Source organism: Sinocyclocheilus rhinocerous, unplaced genomic scaffold, assembly GCF_001515625.1.
Source record: "Sinocyclocheilus rhinocerous isolate Xijiao unplaced genomic scaffold, SAMN03320098_v1.1 scaffold216, whole genome shotgun sequence".
NCBI classification, from domain to species: Eukaryota; Metazoa; Chordata; class Actinopteri; order Cypriniformes; family Cyprinidae; genus Sinocyclocheilus; species Sinocyclocheilus rhinocerous.
The window spans coordinates 149,954-176,778 of record NW_015661078.1 but is presented as its reverse complement, the minus strand read 5'-3'; the positions used below and the strand labels follow the sequence as shown (position 1 = coordinate 176,778).

General features: G+C 39.3%; 2 protein-coding genes across 3 annotated transcripts; both read right to left on the bottom strand.

Annotated features, from left to right (window-relative positions):
• Positions 1-2,704: 2,704 nt before the first annotated feature.
• On the bottom strand, positions 2,705-14,621 carry LOC107726255 (uncharacterized protein KIAA0408-like). 2 transcript variants are annotated; one of them, XM_016535786.1, is made up of 8 exons: positions 13,938-14,621; positions 13,673-13,840; positions 10,455-10,709; positions 7,601-8,062; positions 7,223-7,302; positions 5,638-7,129; positions 4,551-4,559; positions 2,705-3,454 (listed from the first exon to the last, which is right to left on the bottom strand). In XM_016535786.1, the coding sequence occupies exons 1-8, from the start codon at positions 14,274-14,276 to the stop codon at positions 3,251-3,253; spliced, it is 3,009 nt and encodes a 1,002-aa protein (XP_016391272.1). In that variant the 5' UTR covers positions 14,277-14,621; the 3' UTR covers positions 2,705-3,250. The 2 variants fall into 2 exon arrangements, with proteins under 2 accessions (XP_016391272.1, XP_016391273.1); XM_016535787.1 differs by lacking the exon at positions 4,551-4,559.
• Positions 14,622-16,835: 2,214 nt separating this feature from the next.
• LOC107726250 (protein SOGA3-like) lies at positions 16,836-25,725 on the bottom strand. Its single transcript, XM_016535781.1, has 7 exons — positions 25,650-25,725; positions 24,032-24,753; positions 22,186-22,410; positions 21,843-22,001; positions 21,426-21,494; positions 18,737-19,924; positions 16,836-17,150 (listed from the first exon to the last, which is right to left on the bottom strand). The coding sequence occupies exons 2-7, from the start codon at positions 24,698-24,700 to the stop codon at positions 17,040-17,042; spliced, it is 2,421 nt and encodes an 806-aa protein (XP_016391267.1). The 5' UTR covers positions 24,701-24,753; positions 25,650-25,725; the 3' UTR covers positions 16,836-17,039.
• Between the last annotated feature and the right edge of the window lie 1,100 nt (positions 25,726-26,825).

The following is a 26,825-nucleotide window of genomic DNA, read 5'->3' as shown; positions in this document are numbered from 1 at the left end:
ATGATACTTGGACATTTCTGCAGTGAGATCAGATCATGGGAGCTGTTTGATATGACAGAATTTTTTTTAATAAACTGAGATCATATCTTTAACTTTTAGATGTTCGTTTTTAGATGTTTTAGATGAAAATACCAATGTTGCACCATGTTGTTTTTTCCTCCTCCAGACCACAGAAGCTCTGCGCCCCAATGTTCATACTATCCATCCTAAATAGTATGTGAGATTAGAACTAGATAAAAAAAAATAATACTTTGTAGACAAACTTTAAGTTGGCTTGAAAAAGTCTAGCCAGAAAGTTTGAAGTAGTTTTAAAAGCTTGAAGTTTGGAGATTTTCCGTTTTAACCAGCTTGGAGTTTAAAGTAGTTTTAAAGTTTGGAAGTTTTGAAGGCAATACAGAAAAATAGATAGATAGATGGATGGATGGATGGATGGATAGATAGATAGATTCTATCAATCTATATTAGATATAATTGATAGATTCTATGGTGTTTCTATGTGGTTGCTAGGATGTTGTTATGCGGTTGCTAGGGTACTCAGGGTGATTGCAAGGGTGTTACCATGCGGTTGCTAGGGTACTCGGGTGGTTGCTAGAGTGGGTTAGTATGCGTTTGCTAGGGTACTCAGGGTGGTTGGTAAAGTGTTCCTATGTATGTGGTTGCTAGGGTACTCAGGGTGGTTGCTAACGTGTTGCTATGCGGTTGCTAAGGTACTCAGGGTGGTTGCTAGGGTACTCAGGTGGTTGCTAGAGTGGGTTAGTATGCGGTTGCTATGGTACTCAGGGTGTTTGTTAAAGTGTTCCTATGTGGTTGCTAGGGTACTCAGGGTGGTTGCTAAGGTGTTGCTATGCGGTTGCTAAGGTACTCAGGGTGGTTGCTAGGGTGTTGCTATAGGGTTGCTAGGGTATATATCAACATTGTACCATGTTGTTTTTTTCCTCCTCCAGACCACAGAAGCTCAGTTAGTCTGGAAAGAAATGGCTTTACTCACCTTAACAACATCAGACCAATCAGATTTATGGCTCCATGTCAAGCGCTGCTGTGATTGGACACTGACCTTGTAAAGGGCTGAGACCCAGCCTTATCTGACCTTCTACCTGATGATCCAATTTAACAGCCTACAAATGCATTTCTCCACAACATCACTTAAAAATGCAAGGCATTTTCATCGGAAAACTATACGGTTTTTATAGTAGTGTATGATGGTAATTTATTAACGCAGTTTTATCTCTCATTCTGTATTCTGCACAGTTCTATGTCTATCTCAGCCTAGTTGGCATTACGGAAAAGATAGTTTTAATTATTTATTACTCAATATTTTTAGGTTATAGACCCTTAAGGTTTTAGGTTACACCATCAGACCACAGTCCTCTGCGCGCGTATTTTTATCTGGCGCCAAACAGACGTTCACGAATATAACTTCTTCGTCTGAGGAGGCAACAGTAAGCTGTCATTATTAATCACTTCATTTCATCGTTACACATTTTTTTAAAAGCTGGCGTTTTGGTTAAAAAGATTCAGAAGTGTTCAAAAGATTCAGAATCTCCACAGATTGTCGGCAGTTCAAAGGTTACGCTTAAAATGCAATTCAAGGCAAGGCAATGTGTTTTAAGGAACATTTAGCATGAAGGTACCTATGTGCATATGATATGATATAACCAGAAACAATGCTACAATATAAAGCAATGTCTAGTCAAAGTACTAAACCCAAAAGAGTGCAGGAACAAACACGTGGAGCCTTTAGATGACAGTCAAGTGTCGTCAAATTTCAGATTGCTCAGTGACAGGTCGACAGATGCTCCATCTTTCTGTCGCAGACGCCTATGTTGGGCCTCAGGCTTCCTTACAATATAAAGCAATGTCTAGTCAAAGTACTAAACCCAAAAGAGTGCAGGAACAAACACGTGGAGCCTTTAGATGACAGTCAAGTGTGGTCAAATTTCAGATTGCTCAGTGACAGGTCGACAGATGCTCCATCTTTCTGTCGCAGACGCCTATGTTGGGCCTCTGGCTTCCTGTTGGGAAAGATGTTTGAGTGAAGCGGAATAAATGTGGAGAAGGATGAGCTGATTTGCGCCTGGGGAAGGTGATCTTTGTCCTGGCATGTCGGCTAAGGTTTTCTGACAGGATGCTGCAGCTGCGAAAACATTAAAATTCTGTATGCCACTAAAGAGAGCAAGGTTGGAGTCTAAATGTCTACCCTAGCTGACTAAAATAGAGTTTTAGATCCAGGGAGGTGAAGTACAAAGCAAATTCAGTATGCAAAATGAACTGTACTTTGGACATTGTATTCAAAGTGGCGTTTTAGGGGATATTGGGAAAAGGTTTAGCAGAAAAGCGGGTTTAGTCCTCATTTAATAGTGTATTTCTAGTGCATGTGCATGTCTTTAATCCAAAATATTCTTCTACTTTTATTTACAAAACATAGATGTTCTAGAGTTTTGTCTTGCTGTTATTTCATGGTATCACATAGAAATAAGGTGAAATTACTTTACAGCCAGGGGTTAATGCTGTAAGTGTCCATTGTGTCTTCATTCATTCTCAAAGCAAGGCATTTACTTAAAATAATTAAGTAAATTAATTAAATGCAAAAAAGTTCTTTGAACACCTTTTTTTTTTTTTACTTTGATTATTACCATCTACACTACAGTAGCTCCAGACAAGACCAAAAACAGATTATGAATAAAACACATCTACGTCTAGAAACGAGTGTCATTATTTTATTTTATAAATGCTGAATACAGTTTCATTTGTGATATTAATTATCAAGAAAAGGGACTGCGAAGGCATTGTCTAATGATATGTCTTACATCAGATAAGCACGTAAACTGAGCACAGAATCCATTAGTTTCTGTAATTACACGAGTCAATCGTTTTGGTTAAAGTTGGTGAAAGTATAACAAAGGGTTTGATGTGAAACAGCCTTTGATATTCTCAATCAGACATCAGACCTCACACACACACACGAGGCCACAGACAGAAAACAGGTCTACATTTGCAGCGATAAAATATAAGGATGACAGATTGAAACTGGTTTATGAAAACAGAAAACGTAATATGCACTTGTAAATCACATTGGTATAAATGAAATGTACATGTAAACCAGTCTTTGAGAAAAAAATAACAAAAAAGGCAGTTTGATTTCATGGTTATAGAAATGTAAACAACAAAATCATCACTTGGACAGTCATTGTTGGTATTAATCAGGCAACATGTACAGCTGTAAAGGCATTGGGCGTAATCTAACGGCCGTTTAGATGACAGTCTCTGTGTGAAAGATGGAGTAGGTGAGTGTTTGGGTGAAGACTGTGGGTGGTGTTGTTGTTGGTGGCGGTGAGGGAGTTGATGCAGATGATACGGACGAGTGGCTAGCCCAACGAGAGGGCAAACGTCTCTTTGCCGGACACGCAGGTCGTGAAAAGCTCTTCTTGATAGTTACAGAGGACTCTTTGCATTGCTGTCGAGACAAATATTTGTATGAAACCTCACTGGATTTAAATATTCCTGTCAACAGCACAATAACCTACATTAGCTCGGTGTGCTTTCATGTACAGATCTATCGCAGAACATGTGTGAATGAATCTAACAAGAACTGTCAGGATGATTCCATCAAATCAAATTATGCTTTGCATTAAAAAAAGAGGAGCCTTATTTTAATTATTCTCATTAATGTACTTAATGCAAACCTATAGTGTATGATACGAAGAAATTATATATATAATTTAATTTGTGAAGTAACCTAATAAATCTTATTTTGATACGACAAGAAGATTTTTATAACTGCAATACACTTTCTTGTATTTTTCTTTCGATGTCATTGCATTTAAAGGGGTCATATGACGCGATTTCAAGTTTTCCTTTCTCTTTGGAGTGTTACAAGCTCTTGGTGCATAAAGAAGATCTGTAAAGTTGCAAAGACTAAAGTCTCAAATCCAAAGAGATATTCTTTATAAAAGTTAAGAGTCAGCCACGCCTACCTAAAACGCCTCGTTCTAACACGCCCCCACATTCACGCGACTCTTTTCCCGTTTCGGGCTCTGTCTTTACATTTATTTTGAAAGATGAAGCTCGCGTTTATGGTAAGGGGCGTTACATTTCCGAGGTGTGCTTGTGGTGTTCGGCCAATCACAGTGCACTGGGTCAGCTGGCCAATCAGAGCGGACTGCGCTTGTCAAAGGAGGGGGCTTTGTTGAAAACGACGTGTTTGAGAGAGGCGGGGCATAGAGGACCTACAATAATGTACAGTATTTGAAAAATAATGTGTTTTTTGAACATTAAAGCATGTCAACATATTCTGTTACACCAAATACACAAAATAATGATCTTTAAAATAGCATCATATGACCCAAGGCAATGGCTGAACTTTTGTCTCCTGCACATGTTCTCCATTAGAACTAACTGAAAATAAAAGAACTGATTCAATCTCTCTAATGCTTTTCTGACTCATCTAACAATCATTTTGAGCCATTTTGTTGTGTAATTTACAAAAGCAGCCAACTAGTTTCACTCAGACTCCTGGCCATGCTACATGTTTCTGTAATTACACCACATACCTTGGCCTCCTATAAAAAAAATACACAAAAAAACAGTTAATTGAAGTTTTCTAAAGAGCTAGACATGAAAGATGTAAATTAAACTTGGTGCCACTAATTCTTTTTATTTCAAGTCTTAAAGGAAATGCCCCAATTTCAACAATAAGAAGCTTCTGGGCTCCTTGCTTTGAGCAATCTGCCAATATTTTCTAGAACTTCAACTTAAGGAATTTTAATTGTGCTGCTTAGATGGTTTTGTGGGAACGAGGTATTATTTTAGAACAATAAATTCTAAATATTTCCAGACATGAGAAAAGACTTTCAGTTGTAGATTAAAAAGAATATTTTATAATCTTTCTAAGCAATGTCTAATGTTATTGTTATTTGGCACTGAGAACAAACTCTGATCACACACATTCACCAGTTACTGTGTGTATGACTGTACAGCACTCATAGAGACCACATATTAACCTATAAACCACCTATTATGTCTGAAATAAAATGTTTTAATGAAAATTAGTGTTCTTAATATTTTTATTATACAACAGCAATTTTTACCTGTATGTCACAGCTGAAAAAATTTGCAGATGCTTCAGCACTGTTTAACCACGTGTATATTCACAATACAACACAGGGTCTCAGACATTTTAGCAAATGCATTGGGAGCAAAGTGACCTCTTTGAATTGAAAAGAAAAAAAACAAAAAATACTACTTAAAGGGATATTTCACCCAAAAATGAAAATTCTGTTATCATTTACTCCATTGACTTCCATAAAATGGAAAAAAAAAATACTATGGAAGTCAGTGGCTACCGCCAACTGTTTGGTTACCAGAATTCTTCAAAATATCTTCTTTTGTGTTCAACAGCTGAAAGAAATTCATTCAGGATTAGACCAACTTGAGGATGTGTAAATGATGACAAAATGTTCAAGTTTGGGTGAACTATCCCTGGCTTTAACACACTGTAGTCATCTACACTTGCACCTCATACACTTCTCCGGCTGAGTTATTTAGCATGTATTTGAATGTTTGCAGCTCGGGTGAAAGTGTGTGCTTTTGTGGCTTGAATGGCATGGGCCTATGTGTGGGAGTGTGTGCAGTACTGACCTGCAATGTTACATGTGTCTCTTTGTGGGCTATGACCTGGTGGTGCGGTGTGTGTGTTAGTCTTTGACTGGATCTGGGCTCATGTTGCATATCCAACATTTCCAAGAGGTCCACAAGGTCTTCCTTCGTCCCTGGACTGGGCGGTGGCTGCTGCTGCTCCTGAGATCTCTCCAAATCCTCATAATTTTTGATAATCCTCTCAACAGCTCCATAGTTGGACCTAGACTCCATCGGACGAGGATAAGCCGCTAGCGTAGAAGGCTTCCATGGATTTTCATCTAGAATCCGAGACCTGGTGTCCTTTTTTGCCTGTTTGGGTTTTTTGTCTGCTTGTTGTTGGTCTGTACCAACATCCAGAACTTTGCTGGAACTTTCCATCTGGGTTTGCAGTTGTGGTGGACTTACACTCAGTTCAAAGCGTTTTTCTCCAACACTCGGGACAAGCTGGTCAGCTGAAGTTGGTGCAGTCTGTAAAGGCTTAACTTCACTGTCTTGCTTTAGACTAAGTTCCTGCTGCAGAGATGAAGAGTTAGTGACAAGGTCCTTTGTTTCCTTCCTTCTTCCCTCCTCTTTTGGGAACTGTGCCACAAGATCCGATAGGAAATCCTTCGGATTGTCTTCAACATGCCTCGAAGAACTGTCTATAAGCATGTCCTTTGATGTGACCTCTGGAAGACTGTCAGAAGAATTAGTGGATACAGTCATGGAAATTTCCTCATCACACCGAACGCCCATCCCTGCCTGAAAAAGCGTACGGTTGAACTCTGCAGTTTTTTTCTCAAGCCTCTCATTTCCGGGAGTAGCTGTAGCACTGGGATATGGCGAAATAAAGTCTAGCGATGCAACAGAATCTGTAGGCATGCTCGTGGGATGAGATGCACCCTTGAGATTGTTTTGCTCATCTATTTGGTTTAGACTGCGATCTGAGGATGCAGCTGCAATGTCCACATTGGAGAGACATTGCTTAACAGGTACATATCTGGACGACTTGTTGCTGCCAAATCTACTTCCATCGCAGGACCAGCGGCTCTGGCAGCAACTGATATTGCACTTGGAATCGACAGGCACGGTGCAGGCTACATTCCCAGAGTCTGTCAGAATTTTCCCCTCATTTTCTTGAAGCATTGCTTCAAATTTTCGTACAATTGCGGGGCTTGTGTACTTTCTGTCTGGGTGGGTTCCTGGCCGTTGACACCCTTGCTCTGTACCACTAGACTCTATTTCTGAAGCTGAAGGACTACTTAGGTACCAAGATGAGCTACGTGCTGGTATTGGTGGGGCTTGTTGTCTTATGTTGTATTGTGGCTTAGCCTCACTTTGCTGCGATTCCATGTTACAACCTTCCCAATTCATCCAGTATTGCTCATCGAGGGATTTAAGGTCTTCACTCATGTTTTTCAAGTACAAAACTGTGTCCTCCATTTCCAAATTGTCCTTTACCTTCTCCACCAACTCAGCCTCTCTTGGAAAAAACGTAGACTCACTGCGGCTTCTAAGAAGCAAAACCAAACAAAGCGAGGTCATTATGAATCACTGATCTGATTTCTTTGTGATGCATGCAGCACCTGTGTGCAGCAAGGTTTACCTCTTAATATCAGGCCACTTCCTTGTTTCATCCTGGTAGCTAGAGAGTTCTTCACTCACACGAGCAATTTCCTTAAGTGCCTACAAGATGTTGATGAATAAGAGGACTTAGATGAAAACCTTAGACCTCAGACCACACAATATAATATAGCACATCTCTAGCCCTACATAGCAGCATCCTAACATGGAATATAATGGATTATAAGTAAATGTACAGTAAATTTACAATTTAAGCTACAGCTCCCTAGGTTTTGTGTTTCCATTATGGAATAGTTCAGGTGGTTTAGCGTGAATGTAAAGCAAGAGAGTAATGGTAAATCCTGAGAAATTATCAACTATTTGCACCACCATTAGAGTGGTATGAACAACAAAGTCTCACCGCATTAAGGGCAGTATTGTTCTTCTTTTTGTCACTTCCACAGGTTATTTCCATGCTCTGAAATCGTTTGAAAGGGTTAAGGAGGTCATCTTGTCCAGTGAAGCAGGACTTGTTCCCCATTTTCTTTTTCAAACAGCTTTCCAGGATTTCTTCCAGCTCTGCAGTGTCTATAGCCTGTTGTTCAGCAGCACCTTGTTGATTTAATAGTTCACTTTGATCGCTGTTGCACTGGTCACTGGATTCACTGGCGTTGTGACTGAGTTGACTTGGTTGGGAGTCGATGCTGGCATTGCTTTGCTGGGTTAAAGACTCAGAATATTCATCGCTCTGGGCATCTGATGGATAGATTACTACACTCGACAAAGTGCTGGCAGAACACGAGCTTAGCCTTAGTGCATTTTGTCCATCAGTAACTGGTCTCAGAGAACTTCCCGTACGGTGGACCCTCACTTCATTGTACAACTAGAAAAGACAAAACAATTATGTAGTCCTTGGTACATCTTCCAAAACTCAGACATTTATCACTTACCAAGAGCTGGTTTGTTCAATCCTGCTCCTGGAGGGTTACCGTCCTTCAGAGTTTAGCTCCAGCACACTTGCCTGAAAGTTTCTAGTGAGTCTGAAGACCTTGATTAGCTGGTTTAGATGTGTTTAATTGAGGTTGGAGCTAAACTCTGCAGTACAGTAGTCCTGTGGGAGCAGGTTGGGAAACCCCTGCAGTACAGCATGGCCTCACAATGACAATATTGTGGGTTTGATTCCCAGGTAATTAGGGATGCACCGATCCGTTACTCAGTATCGTTATTGGCTCCGATACTGCCATTTTCTACCAGATCGGGTATCGTTCAGACGAGACTGATCCAAATCCTATATTGTGCGAATACTATTCTGTGTTATTGTTAAGCCCCACGAAGGCCACAAAACATTATAAAGAACCATAAAGTTTTCGTGCACTATATTCCAAGTGTTCTGAAGTCATTCCGTAGTTTAATGTGAGGTTCAGATGAATATTAAAGTCGTTAAATTCAAGTTCGCGTAAACTCTTCTCTCCGCTGAGGCTGTCTGTCATCCTCCATTCAGCATTCAAACTGTGCGTCGTGTTCGGTTACGACAGTCAAGTTACTCTCTCTAAGAGGATCTTAAGAGGATTCAATGTTCCTATTATTATACTTGATCTGTAGACAAAGATCAATGGTTTTGCATAAAAGGGCTTTATCTTACTGGAGTTTAGTGCTGTTTTTCTAAATCATGATACTTTCTACCTGGTGTCTGTTAGATCACAACACTGGAGTAGAGAGCACTATGAATTGTTCTTAACGCGCCCAGTAACTGAAATTTAAAACTGCTGATAGAAAAGACTCAATCACAGATATAATACACTACGCATCAATATCTCTTCCCTTTGTGCTTTAAACTTTTCTATGCGGAGCGCTGCGCACTGTGACTCCATGTTGCTTCAAGCGCATCATTCTGCGCACGGGATGCACTCTGTATTGGAGCCTTTCATGTTAATACTTTTTGCACAATGAAAGATTGTTAATAGCCTTTCTTGTTCTGTCCTATCTATCATATGTTGCTTTTTCATAGTATATATTTTATATATAAATTTACTTTTTCATGAATGTATTTTACCACAATACAAAGAGCAATGTGTAACATTTTACCAGATTTAGTCCTACACTTATTCACTTTTATTTGTTTCCCACTAAATAAAGTTTTTAACTTAATGTTTAGATTTTATAAAATTATTGTGCACTCATAATTTTTCTAGAGTAACTTTTGCTGCTGAATTATCCACTAACCTAGTTTATAATAGTGTTTTTGTCATAGAATTGTTTTTTTTTTTTTCATTTGTTATTTTTCTGTATAATGAAGTTGACTATATTTAGTAGATTGTGTTTAACACACAAAACAGTGGTGATCAGGTCAAAACACAAGAGGTATAGAAATTCTACATTGATTTTTTTTTAAAAACTGTGCTAGTATCAAAAATGGCATCCCTACAGGTAATGCATGAACTGATAAAATGTATACCTCGAAAATGACGCAAGTCACTTTGGATAAAAGTGTTTGCCAAAATGTATATTTAATGACATACCAAAAGTCTAAGTCATGGTTCATTCTATTGCAATGTCCCTCAAATGCAGCCCTAGAAGGCCATTGGCTTGCAGAGTTTAGCTCCAGGCCTAATCAAAGACACGTGACCAAGCTAATCAAGGTCTTCAGAGTTACTACAAAAATAACAGGTAGGTAGTTTGAACAGGGTTTGAGCAAAACTCTGCACGCCAGTGGCCCCCCAGGGCTGAATTTGAGGAACCCTGGTCTAGAGCTAAGCATTTGGAAGTCAAGCTCAATGGGATTACACTTCGACAGACTTGGATGGAAAGGAATGGATGGAAAAGGTTAGTTTATGGAAAGGTTGGATGGAAAGGTTCGTTATTGGACCTAAGACATGCAGCTCAAATGGTAGAGCACTAGCAACACCTAGGTTGTTGGTTTGATTTTGAAGGATCGCCCATACTGATAAGATGCATACCTTAAATGCACTTTTGATGAAACATCTGCCAAATGCATGCATATTTGCACTACCACTAGCTTGGAGCTCTAAGCTTCTGCCTGATGATTGCCAGTCACCACTGAGCTAAACTTCCTTTGGCAGTCACTTGCATTTCCAAGGTTTATATAATGTGACTTCACCGCTTCCAATTATAGGTGTTACCATTATCCATCAAGGCTTACTTGCAGAGCTTTCATTTAGCATGGAAGTAAACAGGAATACTTAGGGAATCAGTTTGAAACAAGATACCGTTCTCTCAGCTGAGCTGTGGGGAGTGGCGCACATCCGCAGACTCACCTCCTCAATCTTCCGCTGCATGTCCATGAGCTGGTTCTCCCACTCCTTCCTCTCAGTCTCAAAGCGTTCCAGCAGCTCAGATTTCTCCTTCACCCAGCCCCTCTCACTGTTCTCCAGTCTGCAGCGAAGGTCCATGGCCGCACTGTGAGTGTCTGCCAGCAGCTTCTTTTGCTCTGCTCTTTCCCGTTTCAGAGTGTACCCTAGATCTGGACTTTTCACAGTCTCCACCACCAGACTACATCCCCTGGCTTCTAGCTGTTGGGGGAAAAGAGGCGAGGATTTGCTGACCACCAAAGAGGAAATGGGTGTATAGGACAGTTGAACAGAAAAAAGAAAGCATTTGAACCGGAAAGAGGAGTTTAGGGAAACCTATCGCCAACAGGATGAAATGGACCTTGAGTCCTCACCAAGGCCTCATCGGATGCCCAGCCTAAGCCTACTGACACAAACAGCTCAGACTAGTGCTGAGAGTTTTGCATGTAATGGAGAGGCCACATCAGTATGCTGACCCCCCAATGATCCTAAACAGCAAACACTAAAACCATATTTGTCACTGCGCTTGATTGAACTCTGCAGCTGACAGATGCTATTGATGTCATTGAGACCTATAGTCAACATGAGTCATTACATGTAATTGTGCTTGTTGTTTTTTTTACAGATTTTTTCATGCTATACACTACAGTTTTCAGAGGGTTTTTTAAGAATGCTTTTTAGCAAGAATGCATTAAATTAATCACAAGTGACAGTAAAGACATTTGTTAAAAAGGTTTTTTTAACAAATTAATGCTGTTCTTTTGATCATTCTATTCATCTGTGAATCCTGAAAAATAAAATGTATCACCGTTTCCACAAAAACATTCAGCAGCACAACTATTTTCAACATTGATAATAATCAGAAATGTTTCTTGAGCAGCAAATCAGTATATTAGAATAATTTCTGAAGATCATGTGACACTGAAGATGGGAGTAATGATGCTGAAAATTCAGCTTTGATCACAGGAATAAATTACATTTTACAAATATATTCACACAGAAAACAGTTATTTTAAATAGTAATGATATTTCACAATATTACTGTTTTTACTGTATTTTTAATCAAATAAATGCAGCCTTGGTGAGCACAAGAAATATTTCAAAAACCATACCCACCCCAAACTTCTGAATGGAAGTTTATATCAAAAATCTCTTCTGAACATATGAAGATGCCACTTTTCCGTTAAGCCTAACAAAGTCAGACTTGTCTAGCATGTGAAATCAACATTTTAAAATAGCTGAAAACTCCTGTGATGCTTTTAAATCTTGCTTGGACTAAACCTGCATGCTCCACTATCTGTGCAACCGCCAAGACAAAAATAGGTGAATCTTATTTATGCTTCTCATAGCAACAAGCCAGAGTGAAGCAGTGTTTGCATAAACAGTGCGCTCCTATAGCACTAAAATGTGCTGGCGCAGTCATTAAACCTATGCGTTCTCCTGGGTGCACCAGCAGTCTGTGTTTACAAGCAGAGGACATGTGAAACACTGATGTGCCGTGTAACCAGAGTTGACAGTGGTAGGGTGCTGCTGTAGTTTTATATCTGTGCAACCGCCAAGACAAAAATAGGTGAATCTTATTTATGCTTCTCATAGCAACAAGCCAGAGTGAAGCAGTGTTTGCATAAACAGTGCGCTCCTATAGCACTAAAATGTGCTGGCGCAGTCATTAAACCTATGCGTTCTCCTGGGTGCACCAGCAGTCTTTGTTTACAAGCAGAGGACATGTGAAACACTGATGTGCCGTGTAACCAGAGTTGACAGTGGTAGGGTGCTACTGTAGTTTTAAGACTAAAATATAATGACCGCGGTTGCTGAGCGCTCTTTGTCTGGGTAACAATGTCACAGAAACAGCTCTCTATTTATAGACAGCAAGACCAATCCTTTAGCATCTCGCATTCCTAAGGGTGGGGCCCTGGAGGAACTCATCTCTGTTTTAAAGATCACAAATATATGCTCAGAAATATGCTGGCACATACCCTGCTGTGAATGCCTAGCGGTAAACCTAAGAAATCCACTGGGACAAAAGTATGTGCTGTGGTAGGATGTGGACGGCAAAGAAAACAAGTTTTTACAGTTCAGTTTGACCCCTCCCTGAATTCTGTTCTCTGCACCAACTAATACTTTGGGTGGATTTGTGCGGCTAAACCCGAATCATTTTCTGAATTCAAACAAGTGCAGTTGCGGCGAAGCGACACATGAGTCCATAGAGTCACTGTTATAAGGATATTCTTTTGTATGTTTTTGTAGTATGTTCAACTTGGACCACAGCATAATGGAGTAAATGTCCTGAGGTGTAGTCAGTCACAAGATACGGCATCACAACCATTCAAAGCTCCTCTTCTCTTCGTCTTCTGTACAGTGCTGTCTGTGATAACATATTAGGAGTGTCTGAGCCATTAACACTTACAATAATGTATAAAACCCTAAAGAAGACTGAGAACTTCTCTCATCATAGAACACAAGATGATCTGGACTGTGTCTTTATAAGGATGTCATAAACAGAGGGAAACTAATTACAAGTGGATGTTATTTTTAGATTGGTAACAGTTTCCACATATTACTCTTACATATTACTGTGAAATGTCGACTTACTTTTTCATTCTTTGTAAATATTATCTAATACCGCAAAAGAGCTGGTCTTGTGTGGCTGCTTACCCACAAAGCTGCTGTTGACAGGATATATTTGCGCTTGATAGTGTTTGTGTTATACAAAGCCTATGCAATCTCTGAGCTATGCTCAATGACAACCATTAGAAAACCAACATATAATTAAAAAGTGCATTATCTGTGTGCATTATCTATATGCCAATCCTCAATGCTGAGATTTTCTTTTTCTTTTTAGCATTTTAAGTTTTAAACAAAAACTTAAAACAAGTCTCCCCTTGTGCTTCATAATCGTACCTTTTTTTCGGAAAAGACGTTAAATATTGTATAATATATGCAGGGAGTTTTTTTTTTTTTTTACCTTACATTTATTTCATACAGTATTTCTATTTCATAAGCCATAAGCTATTCTTCTTAATTCCATTCACATCAAGTTCACACTGTGACAACTTACCCCATATAGTGTGACTGTATCTTTTACCAATACCGTGCAAATTGAGAACAGAAACGGACTTTCAAAAATAAACCCACCATGAGAAACACTCAGTGGAGTATAAAGAGATGTGTATTTTTCATACCTGACTAATGCGACTTTTCAGCTCTGACCGCTCCAGATCCCACGCGCATCGATCCTTCACGTACTGCAGCTCCAGCTCACCCCGCTTACTTTCTTCACGCTTCACCCCCGACTGCACCTCCTCTAAAACACACTTCAGATCCAACAACATCCTTCTGTTCTCTCCACCCTGCAAATACAACGCAGAATAAGAGAAACGATGTCGGCATTTCAATGCACACTGTTGTTTGGTCAAATCCCCTCAAGTCGCATGCTTCTGTTTGTACTTGTAAATCAGCAACTTGTCTCAAAAGCATTTCCTTCTCCATTCTCCACTCCTCCTTCTCCTGATCGAAGCGCTTCTTTAATTCCTCGAATTTCTTCTTTATGCGCTTGTGTGGACTTTGTATCTCGTGATTCGGAGTTTGTCCGCTCGTCGCATCGGATGCAGCAGCGGCAGGTCCAGGTGGAAGCTGCTGCTCCAGAAGGTTGCTCGGGAAAGACCGAACCCGGGCGGGACTCTGGACCTTCTTACCGGGCCTCTGTAGACGAGAGCAGGGGACGAACTCCCAGCCTTGCGCCTTGCTCACATACCCGCTTGATCCATTTCCAAACGCATTCCACATCTTTCAGTCACAGCTAAACACGAACCACAGCCTCTTTTTAACTATTTGCAGTCGCAGTCCCCATATGACACACTAGGCTGATTATTATCCGAACCCAGCCATCTCTGCCCTCTCCTCCGCAGCCCAGGTTGCGCTCTCTGAGCCGGGCGAATTTGTTCCTTCCATGTCAACATTCAAGTCATTCAAGTCAAGTCCAAGTCATTCTCTGGCGCCGACTTTACAGTGAAAATAGAATTTATATACACTATCCTCTCAACTACAACCTTTTGGTTTTAAATTCTCAGTCTACATTATTGTATCCTTAATAAAATAAGATAGTGAACTGCAGAATGAAGTTATCCATGAGCTTACTCTGCTTCAGACTGAAAATGACACCGAGAGACTCAGAGTCAAGAGCCCAAAATACTCTGAGCTCACTGATGTAAGAGTCCACGTGTATTTTTACCTCTGTAACTACGTTGTAGGCCTATCTGCGTATCAATACCACGAGTTTTCGTTTTTATTTGGCGTACTATTTATACGCACTTTCATGAGATCGGGTTGATCTGTCGGACGCGAGTCGTTCAACGTCCTTATGCACACAAACTTAAACTTTAAATTATGCATTAATACCTTACAGTGATTTTACGGTTTAAAGTACCGCGTGGTTAAAAACAAAAACCCTTTAAAATGACCATAACGCATGGCCTTTTATAATTTTTTTTTTTTTTTAAACAGCAATATTACACTCAGTGTTCAATGAATTTTTACATTTGTTTCTAATCAGAGTGAACAAGTAATCTAATAGGCGTACATTTTAGCCAAGTTCATCAACATACAGCGGCGTCGACTTTGCTTTATTTTAAAATGTGGCTTACATTCCCGGTTTCATAAGTAAAAAAAAATGTAAAATAAATAAATATGAATTTTGCCGTTTCTGCACCACTAGCGCCACTGAACGGGATTGCAAAAATATTTATTATTTTAGATTTTTTCCAAAACAGCTTTATGAATAAGCTCCGCCCCCAACTCACGCCATTGGTCGAATCGTATTAAACGGGTCGCTCAAACCAAAAAAACGCTACATGCAAATATGAAAACTCTCCAGAAAATTAGATTATGAATGGCTTACTTTAGGGCTGGACAATAATTCAATATCAATATGTATCGCGGTATAAATTTTTATTATTTTTTGGGGAAAGAAATTATAGAGATTAATACTTTTATTTAGCAAGGATGCTTAAAATTGATCAAAAGTGATGATAAAGGCATTTATAATGTTACAAAATATTTCTATTTCAGATAAATAGTGTTCATATCGATATCGGAATTATATCGTATCGACCGAAATTAAGAAATATATCGTGATATCAATTTTGGCCATATCGTCCAGCCCTAGCTTACTTATTGTTTTTTTAAGATGCACCAACAAGCTGGTTTATCAACAAGTCAGAAAATATTCAGTATGTCTACATATCAACCTAGGGTTGCGTTTCCCAAAAGCAACTATGGTCGCAAGTTCCTTTAACTATATCGGTAACGACTGAACTTGCGAACATAGTTGGTTTTGGGAATCGCAACCCTGATTAGGTCACACTAACAAAGTTCAATTTTAAAGGTTAGGTCAGGTAGAAAAGATCCTAAAAATAAAAACTGCACAAATCATAACTGCACACACATTAGAGTGTATTTTACCACTTTTCACAAGATTGCGGCAGTCTAAAGTAGCCTACTTCTTAAAGTATTTTTAAGGATCGTAATGAGTACACATGAAGACAATGAAACAACTGCCCATATTCATTGTTTACAGTGTAAAGCAGATCATCAACCTTTAAAACACAATTATATCACATTCTATATTCTGAAAGTGCAGTCTTCATAATAAAGGTTTCGAATGGGTTCTACATCCTGATGTCAAATGGTTATACAGTATGTTTTTTTTTTAGAAAATCATCTAAGCACTGGAGCATCAGAGAAGGGCTTCACTTTGTCTTCTGTTAACAGATTATACAATTATCACCTAAAATGTAACATCAAGAACTTTTTTTAATCTCCAAAAAAAAAAAAACATATGGCCAACTGGGGGCTCTTGGGGGAAAAGAGAAAATGGTTCTTGGTGAGAATATAAATAGGAAAATATGCTGCAGAAATCAATGACACGTTTTTATTTTTACTAATGTACAATGCTCAAATCAACAAAATCAACAAAATGCTGAAGCAAAGAAGCTTTCATGTTTTTAAATGTTCAGATAATCAGGACATAATGCCAAAACATAATTTAAACTCTATTAATTGTAATATGTTAATTAGACACGAAAAATACTCACCAAATATACGATGTAATCAGTGAAGCGCAGCTGTCATCGCTGTTTTTGAGTGGAAACTTGTGTGTGGTTGAATGACTTATTATTGTTTGCAAAACATGTTTTACAGTCAATAAAATGTTGGAGCAAATAATTTTTCATGTTCTGTATAAATATTCAGATAATTGGGACTTAATGCAAAAGCATAATTTAAACTGTATCAATTGTAACACGTTAATTAAATACACAAAAATACTCACCAAATATATGCAATCAGTGAAGCGCAGCTGTCATCGCTGTTTTTGAGTGGAAACTTGTGTGTGGTTGAATGACTGTATTCTGTGCCTGAAATGGTGATCGCTTCCTGTACCGTGCATAACTTTAATGACATGTCCAAAATCAATATGATAACTCAAGAAACAGAAAAAAAGAAAAGGAAGAAAGTAGCAAAACTATAGAATAAATAAATGAAAAATGACGTTTACAGAACAAAGAAAAGAGTGAAAAGAAAGACTAGCTTGAAAATAGTGGCATACGATAAAGACGAAAATAAGACAAGGATGAGAATAAGCAAAATAATCGGTTGAAACATCTGGGTTGATCAAAATGGAGGAGGAAATATGAGAGAGAGTGAAATATTCGTTAACAATTGTTCAAGATTATTGAGGGAAAAAAAAAGTACATTTCAAATCCATCCATGCAACAAACCATAATTTTTGTAGGAAAGTAAAGGAAAAGTCAGAATTACAATTTGCCATATTTACTCACCTTTGTTCCAAACCCATATGCTGTGTTGATAACACTTTAGTTTAGGGAGCAATTCTCAATATTAACTAGTTGCTTATTAGCATGCATGTTACTAGCATATTGGCTGTTTATTAGTAATTATAAAGCACATATTAATGTCTTATTCTGCATAACCAGATTTTAGATCCCTTAATCCTTAAACCCCAAATTAAGAACTACCTTACTAACTATTAATAAGCAGCACATTAGGAGTTTATTGAGGCAAAAATCATAGTTAATAGTTAGTTTATAGTGGTAATTGGTCCCCAAACTAAAGTGTGACCGCTGTTTTTATTTATTTATTTATTTTTTAAATGTTAGCAAATCTTTATGCAGTTTTTTAATCATGCATTTTATACCAAGCTTTTTGAAGTCATACGATTGCCTTGTGTGACAAACAGACCAAAACGGAAGTCATTATTTTCTAAAAATCCTGTTCTCCACCACAACTGCCAGATTTGATGTCAATAACATCTGCAAATATCATGCAAACAGTATCGAGGTCAAACCTGATGCTATATTTTATTTGACGGCAGAATGCAAAGGTTTTTGGTGAATAGAAACAATTTAAAATTCAGTCTGTTCTTCACACAAAAATACTACATACACAAAATTAATGAATATGAATACTTAAAGGGGTGGTTCACTGGTTTTTTTCTAGGCTTGATTGTTAATGGTAGGCCTATGTTTTTTGTTTGTTGTTGTCTCATACTTTTAGATACGCTGTTATTTGTAAATGCTGCTGCTTATGTTAGCTTTTAATTTACGGTTTTATCCTGAATAAAGCTTTAATACAGTACAGCAACCTCATGCGCGTCCATGTTTAACGCTTCTCATAGCTATGTGAAAGTAAGTGTATAATTGGAACAGTTCATTGTTGGAGCTGAGCTGAATGAGAGAGAGAGAGAGATGCAGAGCGTGTGCATGTGCAGAGCAGGGGAACGCGAGGAATAGTATTAAGAACCTCTGCTTTAGAACACTGATTTTGAATCTTGTGAATCCATTAGAATCGTTAGAAGACAGAATCGCGATTCGTTTTTGTAGGCATTAAACTGCCAGAATTTTAAAAGAAGATATCTCCGTTTGCATTGAACTTTCAGCTTCGTAACTTTGCAGATATTGTTTATGCTCAAACAGCATCATTACACACTAACTAACGTTAAAAAAGTGAAATCGCAATCAACCACCCCTTTAAGTTAGTCATTTAGTGTGATTGTGATGTGATTATAATAAACCTGTAGTATTATTCTTCAAAATATCTCCTTTGGTGAAAAAAAATGCCATACAGGGCCAGAACGACATGAGAATTATTAAATAATGATTGAATGTTGATTTCAGGTCAACTATTCATTTAAATAGACTTGGGTAAGTCTTGCGTTTATTTGCACTTACTGACAGAGGCTCTTCAGTTTCTCGGTCTTCTGGATTCGGGACTTCCAGGTGGTCAATGAAGTTCTGCAGCTCCTTCCTGAAGGCTTTCATCTGAGCATTGATGCGGTAAAGCAGCTCGTGCTCTCGTATCCGACCGCCCTCGTCATCGTCATCCATTCTTCCAAACAGCTCTCCGTTGGTCGCGTAAACACGAGCCTCTGCGATGATGGTGCTGGTATCAGCGATGAGTCTGTCGATGGTCCTGCTCAATCTCTCCGCCTCCATCCGGATATCGATCATCTGCTGGCGGTCTTTGAAACCTCTGGATAAAAAACGTCCCTCTGGGGTGTAAAGGGAGCGAGTGGGAGTCAGGCACCGGATATTGCGGACTTCATCGGAGTCGCTTTCTCCGCCGACGGGACCCTCACGTTTGCGATGGGGCGTGAGGCGAGAGCAGTCGTCGTCGCTTTCCCTGCGGCCGCAGTCGGTTTCTGCGTCGCTGTCTCTTGGGCTGCCATGGATGCCGAGATGAGAGGCCAGATCGTAGCGCTGCATGTTGGACAGCAGCACACGGTTTTCATACTGCAGCTGCATCACTTTCCCGCTCAGTTCGTTGATCTGCAGCCTAGCGGCTTTCAGCTCTTCCTGCAGGGCTTCAACTTTTGCCCCATCGACTGCTCCGCTGCTAAAGCGTGATCCCTCGTGTGACCCGGCCTTGAATTTGAGTTTGTTGAGCTCGCTAGTCATCTTCTTATTCTGCTCTTCCACGTCAGCCAAATTGCGGCGCAGAAGCTCAGCCTCGTCCTCCACCAACTGAAGCTGTTGCCGAAGTTCGGACAGCGCCTCGCTCTGCTCTCTGGACGAGGGGTCCATCGTCCCGCCAGACAGCTCATCCCCGCGCAGGTCGTCTAACTCCGCCTTCAGCCCACGGTTTTCCACTTCCAGCTCCACGATTTTGCGGCCTAATATATTGGCTTCCTCTTCTACCAGCCGCAGACGCAGCTTCAGCTCGGATTCTCGGGTGGTGGGAGGACCTCCAGCCTCGCCTTTGGGGAGAGGACTGTCTACATCACCGTAAAAGGAGCGGTACTTCTGGACCTCCTGCTCTAAACGGTCCTTCTCTTTGTCTATCTTAGCCATTTTCTTCCGCATTAAGGTAGCCTCTTCTTTGATGAAGGCCAACTGGCATTTCAAATCTTCATTTGCCTCCTATATAAGAAAACATGGTGTTTAAGATGCTTTAAAATTGTTCATGCATTAATGCGAATGAAAGAGTGCTATGCTCATTTACGTTTATACATTTGGCAGACACATTTATCCAACGCTACGTACACTGCATTCAAGGTCAGCATTGCCAGATTGGGCGGATTTCCACCCAAATGGGCGTTTTTGTATTTGATTGTGCTGGTCAAAATTGCTTTAGACGGGTGGATAAAATTTGGGCTGGTTTGGGATCAGTTTGGTGGGGTTTGAAGGTAACGCATTACAAGTAATGTGAGTTATGTAATCAGATTACTTTTCCAAGTAACTAGTAAAGTAACGCATTACTTTTAAATTTGCAAGAAAATATCTGAGTTTCTTTTTCAAATAAGTAATGCAAGCTACTTTGTTTTCCAGTTTATTCGCCGACAGCTCTCCTGTCCCTGTGTTGAGAGAAATTGGGAGTGAGGTGCAGAGGCTGAGATACTTCCTTCAGCCTGAGGCTTATTCATTTCACTTTGGGTGTGAAAGGGCCTTTACAGTTGCTAAAAATATAACTTTGTGTTTTTTTGTTATTAAAAAACAAATAAGCAAGCCCAGGCCAGGTGACAAAAAGTAATGCAAAAGTAACATAATGCATTACTTTACATAGAAAGTAACACAATTAGTTACTTTTTATGGAGTAACGCAATATTTGCTTTTAAAAGTAACTTTCCCCAACACAGGTTTTATCATTTACATTTTATTGGCAAATTGATTAACAAACGAACCCTTAGTGTCCATGTACACCATCCAATCAGTCGTCATGTCATTAATAAAACTTGTAGCTGTATAGTCAAGTGATGGCTATGCTAAAGTGGCATAAATATAAGTTGTATACAGTAATATGTTGTACTACAGAGTGGGAGAGTGAACCCAACTTTTGTTCTGTTTGAAGTTAAAGCACAACATGAAGGTAAGCACATTATTATTGTGTTTGTTGATTTCTGAACACGAGTGACACATTTTCGGCTGTTTTGGTGTGTGCATGACCCAAAACACTAGTTGCACTAATTACATTGCTTATTCCAATCACATACCGGGCTTTTTTGTCTTCACTTGAATTGGCTTGTTTTTGCTGTTGACATTGAAAAAGATGCGTGTGTGTGTTTTCAAGGGTTAAGGTCTGTTCATTTTACATACTGTAATAGTTTCTAAATGTTTTGGCAGAAACATTTTTGTTATATTTTCTTTTACTGTATTTGCCATGTTTTGATCTGTTTTCCTGTTTGGGAAATTTATTTATTTTTCTAATTTTATTTTTGTCACTATTTAGTTTTTATGGGTTAAACGGTCCTTATCAACCTTGGCTGACATGGCAATAGAATTCTATCACATTATTTTGGCAGTGAATGTTTTGGGCTGGAAATCATCAACATGGTTTGGCAACACTGTTCAAGGTACACATGCACACCGTGCTCTACTTTTAGAGCTACAGGAAGGCTCTTGATGAAAACAACATCGCTCTTACCTCTCTTGGGGTTTGTGGAGTCCTCTTCTCTGATTTCTGTACATCTTTTCCTCTTCGTTTCAGAGAGAGCTGAGAGAAATATCATTGCGTGTTCATAATTTGCAATAAATTGGAAATAAATATGATGGAACTTCATTATATCTGTATTCTCAAAACAAATGATGCTTGATGTGTCTGTGCATATTTCAAAAATGAGTATAGAGAGACAAACTACAAAAAGATTTTTTGAAGTTGTAAATAAAACAAAGAAAATAAATTTCCTATGTAATACAATGCAATCCTTTTTTGTAATTATTTGTGAAATTTACTAGCAATTTCTGAGTGAAGATGGTTTAAAAAGGTTAATTATATACAATTTTTTCCCATTGCACTGAAAATGGCTTAGTTTGGCATCTGTATACTTCCAGACGCTCTCACCTCTTTGGTCTTGTCCAGCTCATTCTGTAAAGCCTGTTTGGTCACCTCCACTTCAATCAGCTGTTGCCTCAGTCTTTCATTCTCTTCTTCTGTTTTCGTTCGTTTCTCCTCCACATTCTCCAGTTCGTTGTGCAGACGCACAGACACATCCTTGGCCACCTGGTAGAGGAATGAACATTTTACAGATGTTGTTTTTGGAGATGTTGTCTTTTTACTGTCACTGTCTTGCTGTTTTGTGATTGGGTATTTTTTACTTTTGTGACTCTAAAAGGGAAGAATATCATATCTGACCTGTATTAGTTGTTTACAGGCATCATAGATTGCCTTGAGGATTTGATTCTACCTTTAGGTCTTGCTCCAGGCTCCTCAGCAGTTCCCCATCAAATTCACCGGTTTCTGCGTATCGCATTCGCTTCCTCTCTGCCTTTCGCAGGCGATACTGAAGGATTCTGCAGTTCTTATGGGCTCTCTCCAGTTCACGCCGCATGTCCTGCAACTGACAGGCATCTTCCTCGTAGAACGTGTCCCTCATTTCATCCATCTCTGCTCGCATTTCTTCAATTTCATGCTAATAAATCACAAGTTCACATGTCAGTCATGTTTGCTTACAAAAATATGCAACTATATTTAATATGTAGAATTTTATGTTGGTCAGTGACAAATAATGGTGGAACTTTTTAAAAATCTAGTTAAAATGCCAGAGCCAATTGTCAGAAATGCAATCGTTGTATTTATTTTGGTTTAAAAAAAAACTTTATTGCATGTTCAACAAAAGTTTTGATATAGTAACTAAATAAAAAATTGTGGTGTTACTGTCATCATTAAAAGGATAATATTCTTCTTAGACCTTGAATACATATGATTATTATTCAAGTTGTCAAACATATTTTTAAGGTAAAAATATTTTCTAATCATGCAGCTGCCAGTATATGTACATGTCATCAAAGTATTTTTGCATCACAGATATTGTGTTATATAGATATATCACGTTTTTTTCGCAGTCATACATGAACTATTCTGTTATGTAATTATAAAAAGGCCAAATTATCTGAGACTTACTGCATTTCACTCTAAAAAATGATTTTTTTTTTTAGTTGTTAATAAGACAAGTAGCATTTTAGTCTTTCTACTTAAAAATTTCACTTTTACCGTTTTTCTTGATTGCTAAAACACTATAACCAGGCTTTTGAAGCGTTATGGTTTTGAAATTTTAGTTCAAAAGCCTGGTTATAGTGTTTTAGCAATCAAGAAAAACTGTAATAGAACCCATATTTCCAGCCACATTTTTCAACCTACACTTTAAAAATTTGCCAGGTATTTACAGGATTAAAGAGTATTATTTTACAATATATTACTGTAGTTAGAAATATGCTGTGAAATCAATGCATGCTGGGTCATTTTCTTACCAATGACTGTGAATGAACAGCAGAATGATGCTAACATCTCAGTCATTTACTGCTCATGTTTTACTTTGAATTCACATTATAAAGTCTTTAACTGTGCCACTGTGAGAAATTTAGATGTTTACTTCTGCAATTGTTTTGAAGTCACCATAATGGTGATTAGTGATTAGTATTTGTTTGGGCTCTTTGACCTTGCATATTCATATTCATATTCAGATTTCTGATCTAGTCATGTCATATGTGTGAGAAATGAAAGCATTTGTCAAAATGATGACGAGCTAGAATATGAGCGAATTGCCTGACTTTAAGATAGTCAAACTATTCGTAGCATGAACATGAAGATATTATTTTAGCATTATTTAAGCATGAAGATTAATCAATAACTTATTTCATATTCATAACTGTTTGAGGATGGATCTTTCACAATAGTGAAGTAACTGCTGAGAAACGTCTTTGAAAGATGTGACATCCATTCTCAACATCCAAAACACAATGATAACACTCAACAAATAAAACCAACAACACAAACTGCTAAAAGTGAACCAAAACTAGTTAAATAGCACAAATAAAACCAACAAGAATAAAAAATAAAAAAAACTACAGCATGATCTATTCATGCTGCATTACATGCTTGGTGCCTTCACTGTAGAAACACAGTATGATGCTCTTTGTTCAGAAGAAATTTCTGAGAGCGCAGTTAGATACGAGAGAAGACCCACTGTGAAAGTCATGCAATTATTAACCTGGAACATATTGTAATTTCACACTAATTCTTTAACAGCGTACCTTCAGGTATTCGTTCTCGTCCTCCAGTCTCTCGATCTCGTCCTGCAGCTCCTGGTTCGGCTGGGGTAAGGCTTCTGAGGGCCGGTGTGCGTCCGCCGGCGGCAGCTGCGGCTCCGTTGCCGTCTTCGCTGGCATGCCGCTTTCTTTCTTCAAGCTTTTGTTCATGTGAAACTGTATGAGTTCAGACTGCAAGCATCCCTCCCTCCAGAAGCCCGGGCCGCATCCTACAGCGCTCTTGGCCGCCTGCTTCCCTCCGTCGGCTCTCGCGGTCTCTCTTTTGCCCTGAGAGGATTTCGAGGAGCTCGGCTGATCGGACACAACCCGAGCAGCATCGGCCCCCACACCCAACTCGTCGGAGGCGTAGGGTTCCTCAGAGGAGCTGCTGCGCTCCTCGATGCTCTTGCTCTTCTCCGCCCTTCTGAGAGTCGGGCTTTCAGCACCACTGGCGTGGACAGCTGCCGCGCCTTTGGCCGCGTGTCGCTCTTTGCCGGTGTGGACAGTGACCGGAGAACTACTGCGGCTGCTTTTACCGCCGCTCTTTGACGCGCCGGCTTTGCCAGACGCGCTTTTGGACACCGCTTTTGACGGCGAGTCTTTGAATCTGGCTGGCGAGGACGCACGCTGCTGCTGCTGCTGCTGCTTCATGCTGCTGTTTTCCACAGAGTCCATTCTGTCATCTGTGCGAGTTTACGTGTGCGTAATCCATTTTATCCTGCATGCAGCTGAGAGGGAAAGCGTTTCAATATTATTAATTCATTAGAATTGATCTGTAGTGGACCATACTCTCATAAAAATTAGCTTAAAACCCATCTGGCAGCTGGTTTGTTGCTGGTCAAGCAGAAACAATGACCAGCATGGACCAGCATGTTAAAAAACGGATTTCCCAGCAGTGGGCCCAACCCATCACCAAATAGTCCACCATAATGTGGACATAAATGGGGAAATGTGTCTGCCTCGTATTATTTTGTTCGAAAATGTCAATGCTTTTGTAAGGGTGTCGACCCGATTGATTCGTCTGAAGTCAGAAGATGTTATAAAGGCAGATCAGATGTTGTCAGCTGCTCAGACAGGCCTAGACTTTTTCACGTAGACATTTACAGTAAGTCTCTGATAAAATCGAGACAGACACAGACTATTATCTCAGGTCCGCGTCTTTTTAATAAACAATTTCTTTCACTTTACCGGTTATTTTCCATGTGGGCCCGACTGATATTCAACGACGAGTCATTTGGACGGGGAAACAAATATAAAATAATAAAGACATCGATCATCTAGCTTCAGCTGAGACTCAAATATAAATGAGAAGCATCATAAATTATTACCAACTATATGCAGAGATACTGCTAAAGCACCAGACTCGTTCATTACTGTTACATTCATTTGGTTAGCCTAAGCTATTGTTAAAATGTCCATCTTATATTCTACAGGCTCGTGTCCAAGTAAACCAAGACTTTATTTCTGTCATCGGGTTTTAATTTTGTCGTCGCGGTGAGCTGTTTTCTTATCATCTTTCCAAGGTGAACGAATCGTTGAAGCCTTTCTCTGTGCCCAACCGAGCAACAGACGCTCAGACAACATACGTAAACATCCCATGATAACAGAGGAACACAATCCTTACCTTTTCACATCTCATCTTCTCATCTTCACAGTGCGGGCAAAAAATAATGGCAGTGTACAGCGTCCAAAAACCTCCATTAAAACGGATCAATATTCACACGTCACCGCTGGGCGGAGTCTCGAGCATCAGCATTATCCATCCATCCATCCATCCATCCATCCATCCATCCATCCATCATAATAATTGTATTTAGCTCAATTTATTCAACACAGAAAATACAGTCTGTTATTATTTATAAAAAGGAAATAAAAAAAAAAAGGGGGAAAAAAGGCTTGCCTCCTGAGAATCTTCTCAAGAAAGATAAAAAGATAAATATAGTTGCATTTTTGTGATTTTACAAAACATGCATAAGTTCTTGATTTTTACATCCAGTGACTTTGTAAAATCAGTTTCAACTTTCATAATTAATCTGAATGTTTTTGGGTGTGATTTTGTTGTTGGTAGATGATGTCAGCGCTGTGGGTGAGGTGAGGTGAGACTGACAGATCAATACAGCTGAGCTCCACCCAGAGACTGTGTGTGTGTGTGTGGAGGGTGGGGGTGGGGTGGACAGACGTGACCCTCTCTGTCCAGCTGGTATCTGAATGCAGGCCGTGTAGCAGCTGGGAAACGTAAGGCAAGGTTTCTAATTGCTGCCATTAGCAGAACGCATCAGTGATGAGTCTATTCAGTGCAATGGATGGGGGTTTCACAGCAGTGAGTCTGTAATGATGAAGTGTGCAACCATAAGACTTGTGCATCCATAAGAATGGTGTATTTAATTTGGGCATAAACCACCTATATGGACTGAAACAAACCCCAGCCTTAATGGGACAGTTCACCCAAAAATGAAAACTCTGTCATCATTTACTCACCCACATGTTGTTCCAACCCTGTATGAGTTTCTTTCTTCTGTTGAACACAAAAGAAGATCTTTTTTAAGAATGTCAGTAACTAAACAGTTCCCCACTGATTTTCATAGCATGGAAGAAAAAACAAACAATTGAAGTGAATGGGGACCAGAAGCTATTTGGTTACAAAATATCTTCTTTTGTGTTCATCGGAGGATAGATATTCATACAGGTTTGGAACAAACTGAGGGTGAGTAAATGAATGACAATTTTCATGTTGGATTGAACTATCCCTTTAAGTATTAAACTTCAGAATGTAACTCCTCCTGCACTGTTTCTGCTACAG

Excerpts from the sequence above, each read along its gene's own strand:
- LOC107726250 (XM_016535781.1), bottom strand. The coding sequence starts at position 24,700 with ATGGACTCTGTGGAAAACAGCAGCATGAAGCAGCAGCAGCAGCAGCAG. Across the intron at positions 22,411-24,031 it reads ACGAGAACGAATACCTGAAG|CATGAAATTGAAGAAATGCG; the intron begins GTACGCTGTTAA and ends GTGATTTATTAG. Across the intron at positions 19,925-21,425 it reads CTCCACAAACCCCAAGAGAG|GAGGCAAATGAAGATTTGAA; the intron begins GTAAGAGCGATG and ends TTTCTTATATAG.
- LOC107726255 (XM_016535786.1), bottom strand. The coding sequence starts at position 14,276 with ATGTGGAATGCGTTTGGAAATGGATCAAGCGGGTATGTGAGCAAGGCG. Across the intron at positions 10,710-13,672 it reads TGAAAAGTCGCATTAGTCAG|CTAGAAGCCAGGGGATGTAG; the intron begins GTATGAAAAATA and ends TTCCCCCAACAG. Across the intron at positions 7,303-7,600 it reads ACAATACTGCCCTTAATGCG|GCACTTAAGGAAATTGCTCG; the intron begins GTGAGACTTTGT and ends AACATCTTGTAG.